At 43.7% G+C, this 22,386-nt stretch overlaps 1 protein-coding gene across 1 annotated transcript in view; it reads left to right on the top strand.

Annotated features, from left to right (window-relative positions):
• PTGIS (prostaglandin I2 synthase) overlaps nucleotides 1-22,386 on the top strand; it is a 75,320-nt gene that overhangs the window by 26,994 nt on the left and 25,940 nt on the right. The window contains exons 4-5 of the mRNA XM_010383851.2: nucleotides 1,605-1,748; nucleotides 6,307-6,458. Of these exons, the coding sequence (XP_010382153.2) occupies nucleotides 1,605-1,748; nucleotides 6,307-6,458 (296 nt within the window). The remainder of the gene's footprint in view (nucleotides 1-1,604; nucleotides 1,749-6,306; nucleotides 6,459-22,386) is intronic.

Here is a 22,386-nt window from a genome sequence, read left to right as displayed (position 1 = left end):
CTTGCTATAGGGATATCCTTTTTGGTCTAGATCCTATGCAAGGAGCAGAGGGGCCTTAGACTTAGATGCAGGATCCCCTTTTCTTGGCCTCTAATCACATCCTCAGTCGTGACTCAATGTAGACTTCGTGTCATGGAGTCTCAGTACAAGGGAGCTTCCAGCTTCTGCCGTGCACTGTCCCAGACGTCTCCTCACTCTGTGCAGATCCATACAATGAGACCAGGTCCCCAGCCCACATCCCTTTTCCCTTGTGTCATGTCTTTTCTTTTTCTTTCTTTTCTTTTTTTTTTTTTAATTTTTTTTTTTGTTTGTTTTTGAGATGGAGTTTCCCTCTTGTTGCCCAGGCTGGAGTGCAATGGTGCGATCTTGGCTCACTGCAACCTCTGCCTCCCAGGTTCAAGCAATTATCCTGCCTCATCTTCCCGAGTAGCTGGGATTACAGGCGCATGCCACTATGCCTGGCTAATTTTTATATTTTTAATAGAGACGGGGTTTCACTTTGCTGGCCAGGCTGGTCTCGAACTCTGGACCTCAGGCGATCTGCCCGCCTCAGCCTCCCAAAGTGCTGGGATTACAGGTGTGAGCCACCGCACCCAGCCTTCTTTTTCTGTTTTTAAGAGACAGAGTCTTGCTATGTTGCCCAGGCTAGAGTGTAATGGTGTGATCGTAGTTCACTGCAGCTTTGAACTCCTGGACTCAAACAATCCTCCCCCCTTCAGCCTCCTGAGTAGCTGGGACTACAGGCGCCTGCTACCACATCTGGCTAATTATTATTTATGTATTTATTCTATTTTTGCAGAGGCAGGGTCTCACTATGTTGCCCAGGCTGGTCTTGAGCTCTTAGACTCAGGCGATCCTCCCATCTCAGCCTCTCAAGTAGCTGGGATTACAGGTGCAAGCCACCACCCCTGGCTAATATTTTATTTTTTGTTGAGATGGGGGTCTCACTATGTTGCCCAGGTTGGTCTTGAACTCCTGGACTCAAGTGATCCTCCCATCTCGGCCTCCCAGAGTGCTGGGATTACAGGTGGGAGCCACCATGCCTGGCCAGGGTCACATCTTATTGACAGGCCTGAGTCAGGGAACACCACAACTATTCCAACAGATCTTCCTGTCTTTAGATTTCAGGGAGAGATGAGTTGCTTTTCAATTCCTTCTCTTCCAGAACGCTATGGGTCCCTTATCCAAGCTGTGTGCCTTGGGGAGGGACAGACTCTCCTGGTTAAGAATTCAGACTCTGGAGTTGGGCAGACCAGGGATTTCAGTCCCCCTTATATCACCTACTGGCTGTGTGACCTTGGGCAAGTCACTTTCCTCTCTGTTTCTGAGTTTCTCCATCTGTAAAATGGAGTCATAATAGTAACTCTTATTCCCAGGTTTGTCAGAAGATGAAATGAGATCATTATGCTTAGTACAACAGATGGTGACTATTGTTGACGATGACATTCATAATAATACTCTCTTATTTAAGCTACTCTTCCACAGGACCTCTTTGCCAATGGGGAACTTGAGCTCTGGGACCCTGAGGTTTGGGGAGGGAGGTATCTGTAGGTGTGTATTTCCCTTTGGAAGCCGAATGTTCATGCTTTTATTTTCTGCCTCAGGACTCTTCTCCACAGAGAGCTCCAGGCGCTCACAGAAGCCATGTATACGAACCTGCACACAGTGCTGTTGGGCGACGCTACGGAAGCGGGCAGTGGCTGGCATGAGATGGGTCTCCTTGACTTCTCCTACAGCTCCCTGCTCAGGTGAGGCTGTGCAGCCCCCACCCTCCTGCTAGGGCCCGGCACTTTGACCTGTGTCAGCCATGAGCAGTGGTCAAGGGAACCAAGAGGACTCTGTCGGTGGGGGGAAGAAATTTGAGACGCCCAAAGCGAGGACTGTAGGAAAGACGCCACGCGCCAGGGCCCCGGGTGTTCATCCGACCTAGCTCATGAACTGTAAAAGGAAACCCTGGCTGGAAATGGGACCTTACAGGTCATCAGAGAGGAAGTCGCAGAGCAAGACTTCAGAGGCCATCTTGTCCCGTGGCTTCCAGACTTCGGGATTTCACAGAACAGAAAACAAAGTGTTTGGGAGATCAACTTGGGACCTTAACCTTTTATCCGGTCTTGTAAATGTATGTTAAAAACTACATGACCGAACGTTCCTTCTTTCAGCAGTGCCAGGCACTATTCCAGGCTCTGGGGATACAGCAGGGAACAGGACAGATGAAGTCCCCAAATTCACTCGGCTGACACTCCAGTGGGGAGGCTGAATTGAGTTAGGTCAGAGAGTGATAAACACAATGACAGAGATCCATAGGTGGGGTGACAGCATCTGGGGGGCTTTCTTAGGCCGACTGACAAGGCAAGGTCACGCTCTGGGGGTCTGGCTTCTGAGCCAAGACCTAACTGCAAAGTGCCCACCACGCCAAGACTCTAGGCAGGGGAAGCGGCAGGTGCAAAGGCCCAGAGGTGGGAGGAAGCTCAGCGAGAGGTCCAGTGTGGCTACAGCTTAAACAGCCAAGGAGGGAAGGCGGAGAGGAGGTCAGAGAAATGGGCAGAAACAGGCCTCAGGCAGTTGGAAGGCCAAGGAAGGCTTTGGAAATTAGGCTGAGTAAGATCAGGTGACATGAGGGGTTTGCACAGGGTCAGGACATGATCAGACTTAGTTTGAAAGGCCCCTCTGGCTGCTGGATAGAGGATGGACTGTAGGGGTAGGGAGGGGTGGAGAGGGAGGCAGGAGGACCCAGTAGAAGGCTGCCAGGTGTCACCGAAGTGAGAGAATGATGGTGGCCCAGGGAGGTGGTGAGAATTTGGGTAGCTTTTGGAGGTAGAGTTCACTGGCTCTGCTGGAAGATTTGACTGGGGCAGCAGTGGAGATGGGGGAGCATGGGCGTGGGCGGGAGGCATAGAGTGGTGTTAAGGACAGCTCCCTGATTTTAGTGGTGCCCTTAACCAACCAGAATTTGATTTAATTTAAATTAAATTTTAAAAAGGACCTTTCAACCACTCCAAGAAATTAGAGCAACATAGTTCTAGGATAAAGGGCAGCCATTCGTTGACACATACAGGCATGTGGGTACATTTATGACGTGTGTGTGCGTATGTGTAGACTCAGTGTGTCTCAGCTCATTTAATGCTCACAATTGCTCTAGGAGGCTAGGACTTTACATACTCCATTTGACAGATGAGAAAACAGACCTGGAGAGCCTGAGTCATTTGCCCAGAGGCCTGTGTTGGGGTCAGGACAGGGCTGGCCCCAGAGCTGCACCCTCAGCCACAGCCCTCTGCACACTAACCGTTCCCATTCTTTTTGTTTCACCCTGGGGTGGTATAAACAGTGTCACGGGCTGTAATTGGTGTGGGTGATGCTGGTCTGGTCCACCCTGTCATTGTATGATGGGGACTGAGGTCCAGAGAGGGCGGCTGAAACTACCCAGCAAGTTCACAGTAGGGATCCTCCCAGGCCTCCTGGCTCCCGGTCCCTGCGCAGACAAAGAAGTCAGAGAGGCAGGCTGGGGGGCAGCTGGGTCTGGCTAGGCTCCATGGAGGCAGGCACGGGGGAATCAACTCAGGGAGAATCAGATGTAAATTCATACCTGTAAATCCGTAACTGTGTCTTTAGGGCCTGAGGCCTAGGCTGGAGCTCCTGCCTTCTGGTTTGGCAGCTGTAGGCCTTTCCACTGCTATCGACAGCCCCTGAAATAGAAAGGGAATGGGTGAGTTGGATGGCAGGGACACAGAGGTGAAGGGGGTGCAGGTTCAGGCAGCCCGAACTGTGAGGTGCCATCTCTTATACCCACCAGCCTGGCCTGTGTTGGCCCTGGCCTCACTGAGTCACACCCAAAGTTCTCCTCTGCCTTCACCTTGTAGCCCTGGCCTCCCCTCCTCCCACCTACCTCTCTGCTGCCCGTTGAGCAGGTCGGGCACGCTCTCTCTTTGTGGCCTTTGCTGTTTCTGTTCCCTTGCCTGGGAATGCTGTTCCCCACATGTCTGCGCGGCTCCCACCCCACTTCATTCAAGCCTCATCGCGAGCGCCACCTGCTCAGAGAGGTCTTTCTTGAGTCCCATTTTCGTGATGGCTCTCTCCCGTGACCCCGCTCGGTTCAGCTTTATTTTTCTTTATGATTCTAGCGCCGCCTGTGGGTCTTGGGTGTATTTACATATGGGATTATCCTGTCTTCAGCCGTGCTGTTTTGATATGAAACTGCCGGCTTCACTTCCACAGAGCAAAACCTTGTGGTCCTCTGGGTTTACTTTTTCTTTTTCTTTTCTTTTCTTTTCCTTTATTTTATTTTATTTATTTTTAAGACGGAATTTCGCTCTTTGCCCAGGCTGGAGTGCAATAATGGCGCGATCTCTGCTCACTGCAACCTCTGCCTCCCAGATTCAAGCTATTTTCCCACCTCAGCCTCCTGAGTAGCTGGGACTACAGGCACCCGCCACCACATCCAGCTAATTTTTTGTATTTTTAGTAGAGAGAGGGTTTCACCATGTTGGCCAAGCTGGTCTCGAACTCCTGACCTCAGGTGGTATACCAGCCTCGGCCTCCCAAAGTGCTAGGATTACCATTGTGAGCCACCCCTCCCGGCCAGTTTACTTTTTTCGTTTATTTTTCGTTCCCTGTTTTGGTAGAAATACATGTACAGGGAAATGGTTCTCTGAGTTAGGAAAAAACAACAGTGCAAGTGTGATGGTAAATGACGACCAGTGTCAACTGCAGTGTCACCAAGACCACAAGGCCTTGGGAGTATCGCGGCGGCCTGGCGAGCCCGTGTCTGTCTAAAAGGGGCAGCTGCAACTCTGCTCCTGCCAGGTTTCCAGGTGGGACCGCAGGTCAGCCAGGTTCCTTTTTCAAAATGAGACGAGTGAGAAGTCCGGATTTTATGTGAGTTTCCCCAAATGTCTGAAGGAAGGTTTAGTTTGTTTTTAGGAGCTCCCTTGATAAAACACATTTGCGGACTGAATCCAGGGTGTGGGCTGCACCTTTACAACTTCTGCCACCACTGTGCAGGTGAAGGACAGAGCCCGGACCACGCAGGCCTCTCTCAGCCCCCACCCACCCTCATTCCTGCTTCTATTCTCTCTTCGTCTGGGGAAAACCCCTCTCCTGAGAGATCCTGGTCCCTGGTCTTTGTCTGCACAGGGACCCAGGAGCTCAAGGGGAGGGTGAGAGGGTAAGGCCTTGGGGCTTTGGTTGCGTCTCTCTGTTGCAACTCTCTGCTGAGGCCGCAGCCCTACTCACCTTGAGGACAAAATGAAAACCTGTAGTTTCCCTCCCAGGACTGAGGTCAGCAGGCTGGGCTGGGGCTGGACTCCTGGGGCAGCCAAAGGGGGCTGGAGGTGAAGGCGTGTCCTCTGACTGCCGTCCTGTGTGTGCATGCGCAAAAGTGTGCCTCAGTGAGAGTACATGCTAGCTCCCATGTCTTACTCTTTTTCACACCTGACCAGGCCCTGACCTCCTTCTCAGGCCTCCCAGAGCCCCTCAGGTCAAGCAGAACCTTCTCACTGTTGCAAATGCCCTGCCCTGCGTGACCAGCTCTGACAGCCCCAGGCCCTCCCACCCTCTGCCTCACACCCCAGCTCCAGTGCCTGGACCAGCCACACCTGGCACCTCTCCCACCAGGCACGGTTGCACCCTCAGCTCTGGGCCTTTGCACAGGCTGTGCCTGTTGCCTGAACACGTTCCTCTTCTGCTTCCCCCGATCATCCTGCAGATCTCAGCTCAGATCTTCCCTCCTCTAGGAAGTCTTCCCTGAATCCCTCCCCGGGAGCAGGCATCTCCTCCCCTTTTCTGTGCCCCCACTTCAGCCCCATCCTCTCAAGCTCTCTGCTGCAGCCTCATCAGCCTCCTTGCTGCTCCCCAGCACCGGGCCCCCTCCTGCCCCAGGACATCGCACCTGGTGCTTGCTCTGCTTCCAACCCCTCCCTCTGCTCTGCCCACGGCTGGCTCCTTCTCAGTCTTCAGCTGTCAGCTTAATGCCAGCCCCTCCCTCACCTGGCACCTGACACCACAGTCCCCGCCCTTGCATCCTGCTACCCAGCTTTGTGTCTGACAGGTGCCGTGGGGCACCAGTTGGCACATGACTCATTTTACTCATCCTCTGGTCTGTTGTCTGTCTCCGTGTGCTGAGAGGTCAGCTCCTTGAGGACAAGGATTTTTGTTTTTTTCACTGCCAACTGTTCAGTGCCCAGAATGGTCTCTGGTGCACAATAGGATTAGTAGGTGCTCATTGGGTGTATGAACGAAGCTTCTGTGAGTAGCTGTGGCTATGTGTGAGTGTCCCAGGAGGACCCCTGACCCTCTGTCTGCTGCCCTCAGAGCCGGCTACCTGACTCTTTACGGAATCGAGGCGCTGCCACGCACCCATCAAAGCCAGGCCCAGGACCGCGTCCATTCAGCTGATGTCTTCCACACCTTCCGCCAGCTCGACCGGCTGCTCCCCAAACTGGCCCGCGGCTCCCTGTCAGTAGGTGAGCACCATGGGGGCCCCAGTGGGTGATGGGGAGGATGGAAAGACCCAGAGGGGGAGCCCAACTCAAGGTGGAGGACCAGAGGCAACACAGGCGGAAGGACATCCAATGCCCTGGGAGGCAGTAAGAACCCATCCCTGGGGGTATGCAAGAGCACAATGGTGGGGAGCCAGGGCTTGGAGGAGAGCTTGGGTTCCTGCTGGAAATTCTGATTCAGCACATTTGGAGTGGGGCCTGAGAATCTCTGTGTGTGTGTGTGTGTGTGTGTGTTCTTTTTTTTGTTTTAAGGTTTGAGTTGCTTTAAACGTTTTTACAAGTAGTTTGTGCTGATTACAAAAACTTCAAGCCATATAGAATAATTTAGAGGGAAGAATAAAAGAGCACTCCACTTTCTCCCCAGCCTCAGCGCACCACTTCCCTCTACAGAGGCAATCACCATCACTAGCTTGGAGTACATCCTGGGAGCACTTTCTCTAAACACACACACAGTTGTGTGTTATTGTTATTGTTTTTTATTTTCGAGGCTTTTAGCTTCATGTTTTTTACTGAGGTATAATTTATATACAGGAAAGCACACACGTCTAAATGCACTGAGAGGTCAGGTGTGGTGGCTCACGCCTATAATCCCAGCACTTTGGGAGGCCGAGGTGGGCAGATCACTTGGGGCCAGGAGTTCGAGATCAGCCTGGTCAACATAGTGAAACCCCATCTCTACTAAAAATACAAAAATTAGCCAGGCATGGTGGCAGACACCTGCAATCCCAGCTACTCGGGAGGCTGAGGCAGGAGAATAGCTTGAACCTAGGAGCTGGAGGTTGCAGTGAGCTGCAGAGCTGCAATCATGCCACTGCACTCCAACCTAGATGACAGAGCCAGACTCTGTCTCAAATAAATAAATAAATAGATAGATAGATAGATAAATAAATAAATAAATGCACTGAGAGGTAGAGCTAAACTTTTTATGCTCTTTCCCAGCCAGTATTCACCCCCCGAGGTAGCCACTATACTGGTTTCTTTTACCTCCAATTAGTTTTGCCTGTTCTTCAACTTCCTAGAAATGGAATCACACAGTATATGCCCTTTTATGTCTGGTTTATTTCACTCAACTTAGTGTTGGGAGATTCATCCAGGTTGTTATATGGATCAACAATCCCGTTTTTATTTATTTATTTATTTATTTATTTATGTCTTAAAAACAATTTTTTTGAGATGGAGGTCTTGCTATGTTACCTATACTGGTCTTGAATTCCTGGGCTCAAGCAATCCTCCTGCCTTGGCCCCCCAAAGTGCTGAGATTATGGGAGTGAGCCACCACGCTTTTTTTTTTTTTTTTTTTTTTTTCCTGAACCAGGGTCTCACTCTGTCACCCAGGCTGGAGTGCAGTGGTGCAATCTTGGCTCTAGAAGAATTGTTCTACCACTTACAGCTTTCACTCAACTCCCTGTGTACAGTATTTTCACATCGATTTGTAAAAATCTACCTCATCTGTTTTTGTGGCTGCAGAGTGGACTCAGTGTTGGTAGAGTGTCCTGGCTGATTCTGTGTGTAGGAACCACTGGGCGGCGCCATTCCCTGGGCCATGTGCCCCTAACTTCCCTGATGAGCAGAATCCTCTCAGGCCCTTGTTCCTAACATAGGTCCCTCAGCCCCATCCAGGTCGTAGGAATCCAGATCTCCAGGGGACAGCCTGGAAAACTGCATGCCTGACAAGTGTCCTGAGAAGGTTGGGAAGTGCTGTGTGTGCTGGGCTCAGAGACTTGCAGCAGAGGCCTGGATTTGAATTCCTGTGCTGCTGCTTCCTTGCTGGTGACTCGGAGCAAGTTACTTCTACTTGCCTCAGTTCCTTTCTCTGGAGGGACTGTGGAGGGGAGTGGCGAGGGCTTGAAGAGCTTTACCGGCTCCCCATCCCTGCATCTGTGTGTTCTCTCTGTGCCTCAGTAAGCTCATCTGTAAAACAGGGGGAACAGCGGGATCTTCCTAGAGGGCGGCTGTTAGAATTGGCTGAGGTAACAAGAAAAAGCATTGTGGCCGGGCGCGGTGGCTCATGCCTGTAATCCCAGCACTTTGGGAGGCCGTGGCAGGTGGATCACCTGAGGTCAGGAGTTCAAGACCAGCCTGGACAACATGGCGAAACCGTCTCTACTAGATATACAAAAAAATTAGCCAGGCGTGGTGGTGGGCATCTGTAATCTCAGCTACCCAGGAAGCTGAGGTAGGAGAATTGCTAGAACCCTGCGGGCGGAGGTTGCACTGAGCCAAGATTGTGCCACTGCATTCCAGCCTGGGCGACAGAAAAAGAAAAGAAAAAGAAAAAGCACTGTTTGCTGAGCACTTACTATGTGCCAGATACGAGGTTAAGCCTTGTCATAGTCAATGCTCAAACACTGCATCGCCCATTTCCTTTTGCTTATATATATTTAAAAGCCAAACTTTAATGCATTATTGATTTTGTTTACATTATGAGAAAAACATAATCTTGTGGTTAACAATTCAGAGTTACAGGTTGTATAAAATATAATACCGCTTCTTCCAAGCCCAGCTTCCTGTGAAACCAATGTTAGCATGAAGATATTATCCCTTCACGGTGTTTTGTATGTTCTTACAACTAGAGATAAATGCACATCTACATATCTACACATCTACACATACACATCTACACATCTACACATACACATCTACACATCTACACATACACATCTACACATCTACACATCTACACATCTGCACATCTACACATCTGCACATCTGCACATCTGCACATCTACACATCTACACATCTGCACATCTGCACATCTACACATCTGCACATCTGCACATCTGCACATCTGCACATCTGCACATCTGCACATCTACACATCTGCACATCTGCACATCTGCACATACACATCTACACATCTACACATCTACACATCTACACATCTGCACATCTGCACATACACATCTACACATCTACACATCTACACATCTACACATCTGCACATCTACACATCTGCACATACACATCTACACATACACACATCTACACATCTACACATCTACACATCTACACATACACATCTACACATCTACACATACACATCTACACATACACACATCTACACATCTACACATACACATCTACACATCTACACATCTACACATCTACACATCTACACATCTACACATACACATCTACACATACACATCTACACACCTACACATCTACACATACACATCTACACATCTACACATCTACACATCTACACATACACATCTACACATCTACACATACACATCTACACATCTACACATACACATCTACACATACACATCTACACATCTACACATCTACACATACACATCTACACATCTACACATACACATCTACACATCTACACATCTACACATCTACACATCTGCACATCTAAACATACACATCTACACATCTACACATACACATCTACACATACACATCTACACATCTACACATACACATCTACACATACACATCTACACATCTACACATACACATCTACACATCTACACATCTGCACATACACATCTACACATCTACACATCTACACATCTACACATACACATCTACACATCTACACATCTACACATACACATCTACACATCTACACATCTACACATACACATCTACACATCTACACATCTACACATACACATCTACACATCTACACATCTACACATCTACACATCTGCACATACACATCTACACATCTACACATACACACATCTACACATCTACACATACACATCTACACATCTACACATCTACACATCTACACATACACATCTACACATCTACACATACACATCTACACATACACATCTACACATCTACACATCTACACATCTACACATACACATCTACACATCTGCACATCTACACATCTACACATACACATCTACACATACACATCTACACATCTACACATACACATCTACACATCTACACATCTACACATACACATCTACACATACACATCTACACATACACATCTACACATCTACACATCTACACATACACATCTACACATCTACACATACACATCTACACATCACATCTACACATACACATCTACACATACACATCTACACATCTACACATACACATCTACACATCTACACATCTACACATACACATCATACTACACATCTACACATACACTCTACATCTACACATCTACACATACACATCTACACATCTACACATACACTCTACACATACACATCTACACATACACATCTACACATCTACACATCTACACATACACACCACATCTACACACACATCTACACATACACTACACATACCATCTACACATCTACACATACACATCTACACATCTACACATACACATCTACACATACACATCTACACATACACATCTACACATCTACACATCTACACATACACACACCATACACATCTACACATACTACACATCTACACATACACTACACATCTACACATCACATCTACACATCTACACTCTACACATCTACACATACCATCTACACATCTACACATCTACACATCTCACATACACATCTACACATCTACACATCTACACATCTACCATCACATCACACATACACATCATACACATCTACACATCTACACATACACATCTACACATCTACACATACACATCTACACATACACATCTACACATCTACACATCTACACATACACATCTACACATCTACACATACACATCTACACATCTACACATCTACACATACACCTACACACACTACACATCTACACACACACACATCTACACATCTACACATACATCTACACATACACATCTACACATCTCGCACGACACTCTGCACATACACATCTACACATCTACACATACACATCTACACATCTACACATCTACACATCTACACATACACATCTACACATCTACACATCTACACATACACATCTACACATCTACACATACACATCTACACACACACATCTACACATCTACACATACACATCTACACATACACATCTACACATCTGCACATCGACACATCTGCACATACACATCTACACATCTACACATCTACACATACACATCTACACATCTACACATCTACACATACACATCTACACATCTACACATCTACACATCTACACATACACATCTACACATCTACACACACACATCTACACATCTACACATCTACACATACACATCTACACATCTACACATACACATCTACACATCTACACATCTACACACACATCTACACATCTACACATACACATCTCACATCTACACATCTACACATCTACACATCTGCACATCTACACATACACGTCTACACATCTACACATACACATCTACACATACACATCTACACATCTACACATCTACACATCTACACATACACATCTACACATCTACACATCTACACATCTACACATCTACACATACACATCTACACATCTACACATACACATCTACACACACACATCTACACATCTACACATCTACACATCTACACATACACATCTACACATCTACACATCTACACATCTACACATCTACACATACACATCTACACATCTACACATACACATCTACACATCTACACATACACATCTGCACATACACATCTACACATCTACACATACACATCTACACATCTACACATACACATCTGCACATACACATCTACACATCTACACATACACATCTACACATCTACACATACACATCTGCACATACACATCTACACTTCTACACATACACATCTACACATACACATCTACACATCTACACATACACATCTACACATACACATCTACACATCTACACATACACATCTACACATACACATCTACACATCTACACATACACATCTGCACATACACATCTACACTTCTACACATACACATCTACACATACACATCTACACATCTACACATACACATCTACACATCTGCACATACACATCTACACATCTACACATCTACACATCTACACATACACATCTACACATACACATCTACACATCTAACATACATACACATACACATACACTACACATCTACACATACACATCTACACACATCACCATCTGCACATACACATCTACACACATCTACACATCTACACATCTACACATACACATCTACACATCTACATATCTACACATACACATCTACACATCTACACATCTAACATACACATCTACACATCTACACATCTACACATACACATCTACACATCTACACATCTACACATCTACTACACATCGCACATACACATCTACACTCTACACATACACACTACACATCTACACATACACATCTACACATCTACACATCTACACATCTACACATACACATCTACACATCTACACATACATCTACACATACACATCTACACATCTACACATACACATCTAACAATCCCACACACATCACATCTACACATCTACACATCTAACATCTACACATACACTCTACACATCTGCACATCTACACATCTACACATACACATCTACACATACACATCTACACTCTACACATACACATCTACACATACACATCTACACACTACACTCATACATACACATCTACACATCTACACATCTACACATACACATCTACACATCTACACATACACATCTACACATCTACACATACACATCTACACATACACATCTACACATACACATCTACACATCTACACATCTACACATCTACACATACACATCTACACATCTACACATCTACACATACACATCTACACATCTACACACACACATCTACACATCTACACATCTACACATACACATCTACACATCTACACATACACATCTACACATCTACACATCTACACATCTACACATACACATCTACACATCTACACATCTACACATCTACACATCTGCACATCTACACATACACATCTACACATCTACACATACACATCTACACATACACATCTACACATACACATCTACACATACACATCTACACATCTACACATCTACACATACACATCTACACATCTACACATCTACACATCTACACATCTACACATACACATCTACACATCTACACATACACATCTACACATCTACACATCTACACATCTACACATCTACACATACACATCTACACATCTACACATCTACACATCTACACATCTACACATACACATCTACACATCCACACATACACATCTACACATCTACACATACACATCTGCACATACACATCTACACATCTGCACATACACATCTACACATCTACACATACACATCTGCACATACACATCTACACATCTACACATACACATCTACACATCTACACATACACATCTACACATACACATCTACACATCTACACATACACATCTACACATCTACACATACACATCTACACATCAAATCTACACATCTACACATACACATCTACACATCTACACATACACATCTGCACATACACATCTACACATCTACACATAAACATCTACACATCTACACATACACATCTACACATACACATCTACACATCTACACATACACATCTACACATCTACACACACATACACATCTACACACTACACATCTACACATGTACACATACACATCTACAATCTACACTCTACACATCTACACATACACATCTACACACTACACATCTACACATCTACACATACACATCTACACATACACATCTACACATCTACACATCTACACATACACATCTACACATCTACACATACACATCTACACATACACATCTACACATCTACACATCTACACATACACATCTACACATCTACACATACACATCTACACATCTACACACACACATCTACACATCTACACATCTGCACATACACATCTACACATACACATCTACACATCTACACATACACATCTACACATCTACACATACACATCTACACATCTACACATCTACACATACACATCTACACACACACATCTACACATCTACACATACACATCTACACATACACATCTACACATCTGCACATCGACACATCTGCACATACACATCTACACATCTACACATCTACACATACACATCTACACATCTACACATCTACACATCTACACATACACATCTACACATCTACACATCTACACATCTACACATACACATCTACACATACACATCTACACATCTACACATACACATCTACACATCTACACATACACATCTACACATACACATCTACACATCTACACATACACATCTACACATCTACACACACACATCTACACATCTACACATCTGCACATACACATCTACACATACACATCTACACATCTACACATCTACACATACACATCTACACATCTACACATACACATCTACACATCTACACACATCTACACATACACATCTACACATCTACACATACACTCTACACACACAATCTACACATCTACACATACACATCTACACATACACATCTACACATCTACACATCTACACATACACATCTACACATACACATCTACACATCTACACATACACATCTACACATCTACACATCTACACATACACATCTACACATCTACACATACACATCTACACATACACATCTACACATACACATCTACACATCTACACATCTACACATACACATCTACACATACACATCTACACATCTACACATACACATCTACACATCTACACATCTACACATACACATCTACACATACACATCTACACATCTACACATACACATCTACACATCTACACATACACATCTACACACACACATCTACACATCTACACATCTACACATCTACACATACACATCTACACATCTACACATACACATCTGCACATACACATCTACACATCTACACATCTACACATCTACACATACACATCTACACATCTACACATACACATCTACACACACACATCTACACATCTACACATACACATCTACACATCTACACATCTACACATACACATCTACACATCTACACATACACATCTACACATACACATCTACACATCTACACATACACATCTACACATCTACACATACACATCTACACATACACATCTACACATCTACACATACACTACACATCTACACATACACATCTGCACATACACATCTACACATCTACACATACACATCTACACATCTACACATACACATCTACACATACACATCTACACATCTACACATACACATCTACACATCTACACATCTACACATACACATCTACACATCTACACATCTACACATACACATCTACACATCTACACATCTACACATCTACACATACACATCTACACATCTACACATCTACACATCTACACATACACATCTACACATACACATCTACACATCTACACATCTACACATACACATCTACACATCTACACACACACATCTACACATCTACACATCTGCACATACACATCTACACATACACATCTACACATCTACACATACACATCTACACATCTACACATACACTCTACACATCTCACATCTACACATACACATCTACACATCTACACATACACATCTACAACACACACATCTACACATCTACACATACACATCTACACTCGCACATCGACACATCTGCACATACACATCTACACATCTACACATCTACACATACACATCTATACATCTACACATCTACACATCTACACATACACATCTACACATCTACACATCACACATACACATCTACACATACACATACACATCTACACACACACATCTACACACATCTACACATCTACACATACACATCTACACATCTGCACATCGACACATCTGCACATACACATCTACACATCTACACATCTACACATACACATCTACACATCTACACATCTACACATACACATCTACACATCTACACACACACATCTACACATCTACACATCTACACATACACATCTACACATCTACACATACACATCTACACATCTACACATCTACACATCTACACATACACATCTACACATCTACACATCTACACATCTGCACATCTACACATACACATCTACACATCTACACATACACATCTACACATACACATCTACACATACACATCTACACATCTACACATCTACACATCTACACATCTACACATCTACACATCTACACATCTACACATACACATCTACACATCTACACATACACATCTACACACACACATCTACACATCTACACATCTACACATCTACACATCTACACATCCACACATACACATCTACACATCTACACATCTACACATCTACACATACACATCTACACATCTACACATACACATCTACACATCTACACATACACATCTGCACATACACATCTACACATCTACACATACACATCTACACATCTACACATACACATCTGCACATACACATCTACACATCTACACATACACATCTACATACACTCTACACATCTACACATACACATCTACACATCTACACATACACATCTACACATACACATCTACACATCTACACATACACATCTACACATCTACACATACACATCTGCACATACACATCTACACATCTACACATACACATCTACACATCTACACATACACATCTACACATACACATCTACACATCTACACATACACATCTACACATCTACACATCTACACATACACATCTACACATCTACACATCTACACATCTACACATACACATCTACACATCTACACATCTACACATCTACACATACACATCTACACATCTACACATCTACACATCTACACATACACATCTAACACATACACACTACACATCTACACATCTACACATACACATCTACACATCTACACATACACATCTACACATACACATCTACACATCTACACATCTACACATACACATCTACACATCTACACATACACATCTACACATCTACACACACACATCTACACATCTACACATCTGCACATACACATCTACACATACACATCTACACATCTACACATACACATCTACACATCTACACATACACATCTACACATCTACACATCTACACATACACATCTACACATCTACACATACACATCTACACACACACATCTACACATCTACACATACACATCTACACATACACATCTACACATCTGCACATCGACACATCTGCACATACACATCTACACATCTACACATCTACACATACACATCTACACATCTACACATCTACACATCTACACATACACATCTACACATCTACACATCTACACATCTACACATACACATCTACACATACACATCTACACATCTACACATACACATCTACACATCTACACATACACATCTACACATACACATCTACACATCTACACATCTACACATACACATCTACACATCTACACATACACATCTACACATCTACACATACACATCTACACATCTACACACACACATCTACACATCTACACATCTGCACATACACATCTACACATACACATCTACACATCTACACATCTACACATACACATCTACACATCTACACATACACATCTACACATCTACACATCTACACATACACATCTACACATCTACACATACACATCTACACACACACATCTACACATCTACACATACACATCTACACATACACATCTACACATCTACACATCTACACATACACATCTACACACACATCTACACATCTACACATACACATCTACACATCTACAACATCTACACATACATCTACACATCTACACATCACATCTACACACATACACATCTACACATACACATCTACACATCACACATCTACACATACACATCTACACCATCTACACATCTACACATACACATCTACACATCTACACATATACACATACACATCTACACATACACATCTACACATCTACACAACACATCTACACATCTGACACATACTACACTACAGCACACCATCGACAACATCTACACATCTACACATCTACACATACACATCTACAACATCTACACATACACATCTGCACATACACATCTACACATCTACACATCTACACATCTACACATAACATCTATCTAACACATCTACACATACACACAATCTACACACACACATCTACACAATCTACAACATACACATCTAACACATCTACACATCTAACACTATACACATCTACACATCTACCACATACACATCTACCACATACACATCTACACATCTACCATACACATACATTACACATCTACACATACACATCTACACATACACATCTACACATCTACACATCTACACATACACATCTACACATCTGCACATACACATCTACACATCTACACATCTACACATACACATCTACACATCTACACATCTACACATGCACATCTACACATCTACACATACACATCTACACATCTACACATACACATCTACACATCTACAGTCTCTGTGTTTACAAAGAAAAATTTTATCCATTATTTGCAACCTGTTTTTAACCTAACAATATAGCTGTACATTCTTCTCTGTTACTGTAAACATCTTTTAGAGATACTAGCTGATGCAATTAAACAAGAGAAACCAATTATAGGCATCAGAATGGTTAAAGAAGAAGTAAAACTATTCTTATTTGCAGATGATCTGATATTGTACCTGGAGAACCCCAGAAAATCAATAATAAAACAACTCCAGCAATAAATGAATCCAGCAAAGTAGAAGGATATGAAATTGACATTAAAAATACAAGACATCTGGCTGAGCACAGTGGCTCATGCCTGTAATCCCAGCACTTTGGGAGGCCGAGACAGGTGGATCACTTGAGGTCAGGAGTTTACGACCAGCCTGGCCAACATGGCGAAACCCCATCTCTACCAAAGATACAAAAAAATTAGCCAGGCATGGTGGCACACGCCTGTAATCCCAGCTACTTGGGAGGCTGAGGTGGGAGGATCACTTGAGCCTGGGAGATGGAGGTTACAGTGAGCCAAGATAGCGCCACTGCACTCCAGCCTGGGCGACGGAGTGAACTCTGGCTCAAAACAAAAACAAACACAAAAAACCAAGACATTTTTTTAGCCCTCACTTGGCTGTTTCAGTAGTTAGCCATTTCCCTGATAGATGTCAATATTCTGTCTGTCTTTCTTTTTGCTTTTGTACCATTTCATTGTACTTGTATCTATTCTACCATCTGGTGATTTCATTTCTCTCTGCCCACTTCTTAGAAGTGGTTTTGCCAGGTCAAAGGCCCTATACATTGAATTTTTATCTGCTGCTGCCACGTCATTTCCAAAACCACAGAGCAATTCATCCACCTACATAAAGGGAAGAAATCTGCTTCACCAGATGCCATCAGTCTTTCCATTTGTTTGCTAATCTGATGGGCAGAGGTGGGTAACTTATTGTTTTAATTTGCATGTTACCACAACCTTGCCAATATGCAGTTATCAGCCTTTAAATAATTGCCAATCTGATGGAAAAAAGGACATCTGACTCTATATGGCATATCCCTTACTACTGTGATGAAACATCTCTGTGCGTGTGTGGTTTTTTCTTTGTTGTTGTTGTTTTTTTGAAACAGGGTCTCGCTCTGTTGCCCAGACTGGAGTGCAGTGGCGAGATCTCGCTCACTGCAACCTTGACCTCCCAGGCTCAAGCGATCCTCCCAACTCAGCCTCCCGAGTAGCTGGGACTATAGGCACGTGCCACTGGGCCTGGCTGATTTTTGTATTTTTTTGTGTTTCAGTAGCCGTTTGCATTTCTTCTTTATGAGTCAGCTGTTTGTGTCCTTTATTATCTTTTTAGAGGGACTCATTTGATGTTACCGAATCTTGCCATCCATGCTGGAAGGTTGTTATTAACATACCCATAATGCAGATAAGGAAACTGAGGCTCAGAGAGGTGAGATCACTTGTCATAGACATGTAGCTGGTAGGTGGAAACTTGGTCTGTCTGGCTGCAAAATCCTGTGCTTAAAGCACCTGCCACATCCTAGCACTGATTGTTTCCCCAGGAAAAATTGGGTTTCTCCATTACCATTTCCTCCATACAGATGCTCCAGAGGAGTCTGGTTAGACACAGAGGAACTACACCCATTACTCTGGGAGCAGCCCTGGGTTGGCTATAGGAAGGATGCATTTCTCAATGTGAGCAGCAGGTGGCAATGTGGGATGGTGATTTCTCATCTTAGTTGGCACCAGAGGCATGTGGGCAAAGCAGTCCCCAAACCTTGCTATGGGGTGCTTGAAGCATTGCAGCCTCTTTTGGCAGAACCTGCTGAAACATAAAATAAAATGCACATTCCTTTGATCCTGTACTTCCACTTCTAGGAATTTATCCTACAGAAATGTTTGCACATTTCTACAGGTACACAAACATATTCATTGTCACATTACTTATAATTGCAAATGCTAGAAACAATTTAAAGTCCATCAGTAAGGGCTGACTAAATAAATTATGCATTCATCTAAAGGCCATCTATGCATCTAAAACAGAGTGGAACATACTGGTAGTGAATGAAATCTACTGTCACAAAAAAAGAGCAAGGTGCAGGCAGAGAGTATACTATGTCACCATATATACAGATTCAAGCAATTCTCCTGCCTCAGTCTGCCGAGTAGCTGGGATTACAGGCATACACCACCACACCTGGATAATGTTTTTGTACTTTTAGTAGAGATGGGGATTTGCCATGTTGGCCAGGCTGGTCTCGAACTCCTGACCTCAAGTGATCTGCCTGCTTCAGCCTCCCAAAGTGCTAGGATTACAGGTGTAAGCCACCACACCTGGCCATTTTTTAAAATGTGGGAGTATGTATAGATTTTTGCCTTTGGGAAGGCTGAAAAGGGGTAGAGAGAAAATAATTTTTTACAATATGTGTATTTGAACTCTTAGACTCTTTATTTTTCTTATTTTTTTCTGTATGCATACATTATTCTTCCTTCACTTTTAAAGTATAAATATATTTTAAAAGAAAGTTAATCCTTTGAGGACACTTACATCATTGAGTCTGGTGTTTCTCATACAGTAGGGAGTTGGGAGCAGGGGACAGTTAAACAGGCCCCCAAGCTAAGCATAGTGCTTCTGCCTGGAACATTTATTTTACTGGATTATTTTGGGGGCTGTTTATTTGAACATTGTTTTGGGGAAAAAGGCATTCTTATATCAAAGAATCAGAGTCTGATGCAAAACTCTCTGATGCATTTCAAAGGTAAAACACAAGACTTTAGAGACGTGTCTCCTGGGGACCTCTCTGTACTGTGCCCCCAAATCTAGAGGGCCTAGAGGGGTTTCCCAGAAAAAACTTGAGAAGTACTCCAGTCTGGATCCTCATTTTTTTGGATGAGGAGACTGAGGTCCAGAGATGGGCAGGGGCTTAGCCGAGGCTACATAGCATGGGGACTCTGGGATTTAAGCCAGATACACCAATCTGGTTTAAATTGGTGGGCTGCCAATCACCGTGGGCCTGGCAGCCCTGATTCATGGCATCAAGTCATTGCACCAATAAGAAATACTTCATAATAATGGAGAGAATGTAGCAAGTAGCATTTTACAAACCTGTACCGATACCAAGTGTGTTCTGTGTGTGATCTTTCTGAATCCTCCTAACCATTCTATGAGCTAGATGGCCCCCATTTTACACATGGGGGAAATTGAGGCTGTGAGATGCAAAGTGACTTGGCCAAGGCCATCTTGCTAGGAAGGGAAGAGCTGGGATTTCAGTGCCCTCTGTCTTCTAACTTTGTGCTCTGTATTTCACAATTTATTATTATTTCTTAATTATAGAAGCAATTCATGAACATGTGTCTCCTTAGGCTAATAATCTGCTAACATTCAGTAAGATTTGTTATTTAATAATATAGCTGCTTATTAGGTCTGTGTCAGGCATCTCTGTGCTTTAGATGTTAACACATTCGATCTGTGTATAACCCTCTGTGGTGGGTACTTTTATTCTC

Source organism: Rhinopithecus roxellana, chromosome 13, assembly GCF_007565055.1.
Source record: "Rhinopithecus roxellana isolate Shanxi Qingling chromosome 13, ASM756505v1, whole genome shotgun sequence".
Lineage (NCBI taxonomy): Eukaryota > Metazoa > Chordata > Mammalia > Primates > Cercopithecidae > Rhinopithecus > Rhinopithecus roxellana.
This window is presented reverse-complemented; position numbering and strand designations above follow the sequence as displayed.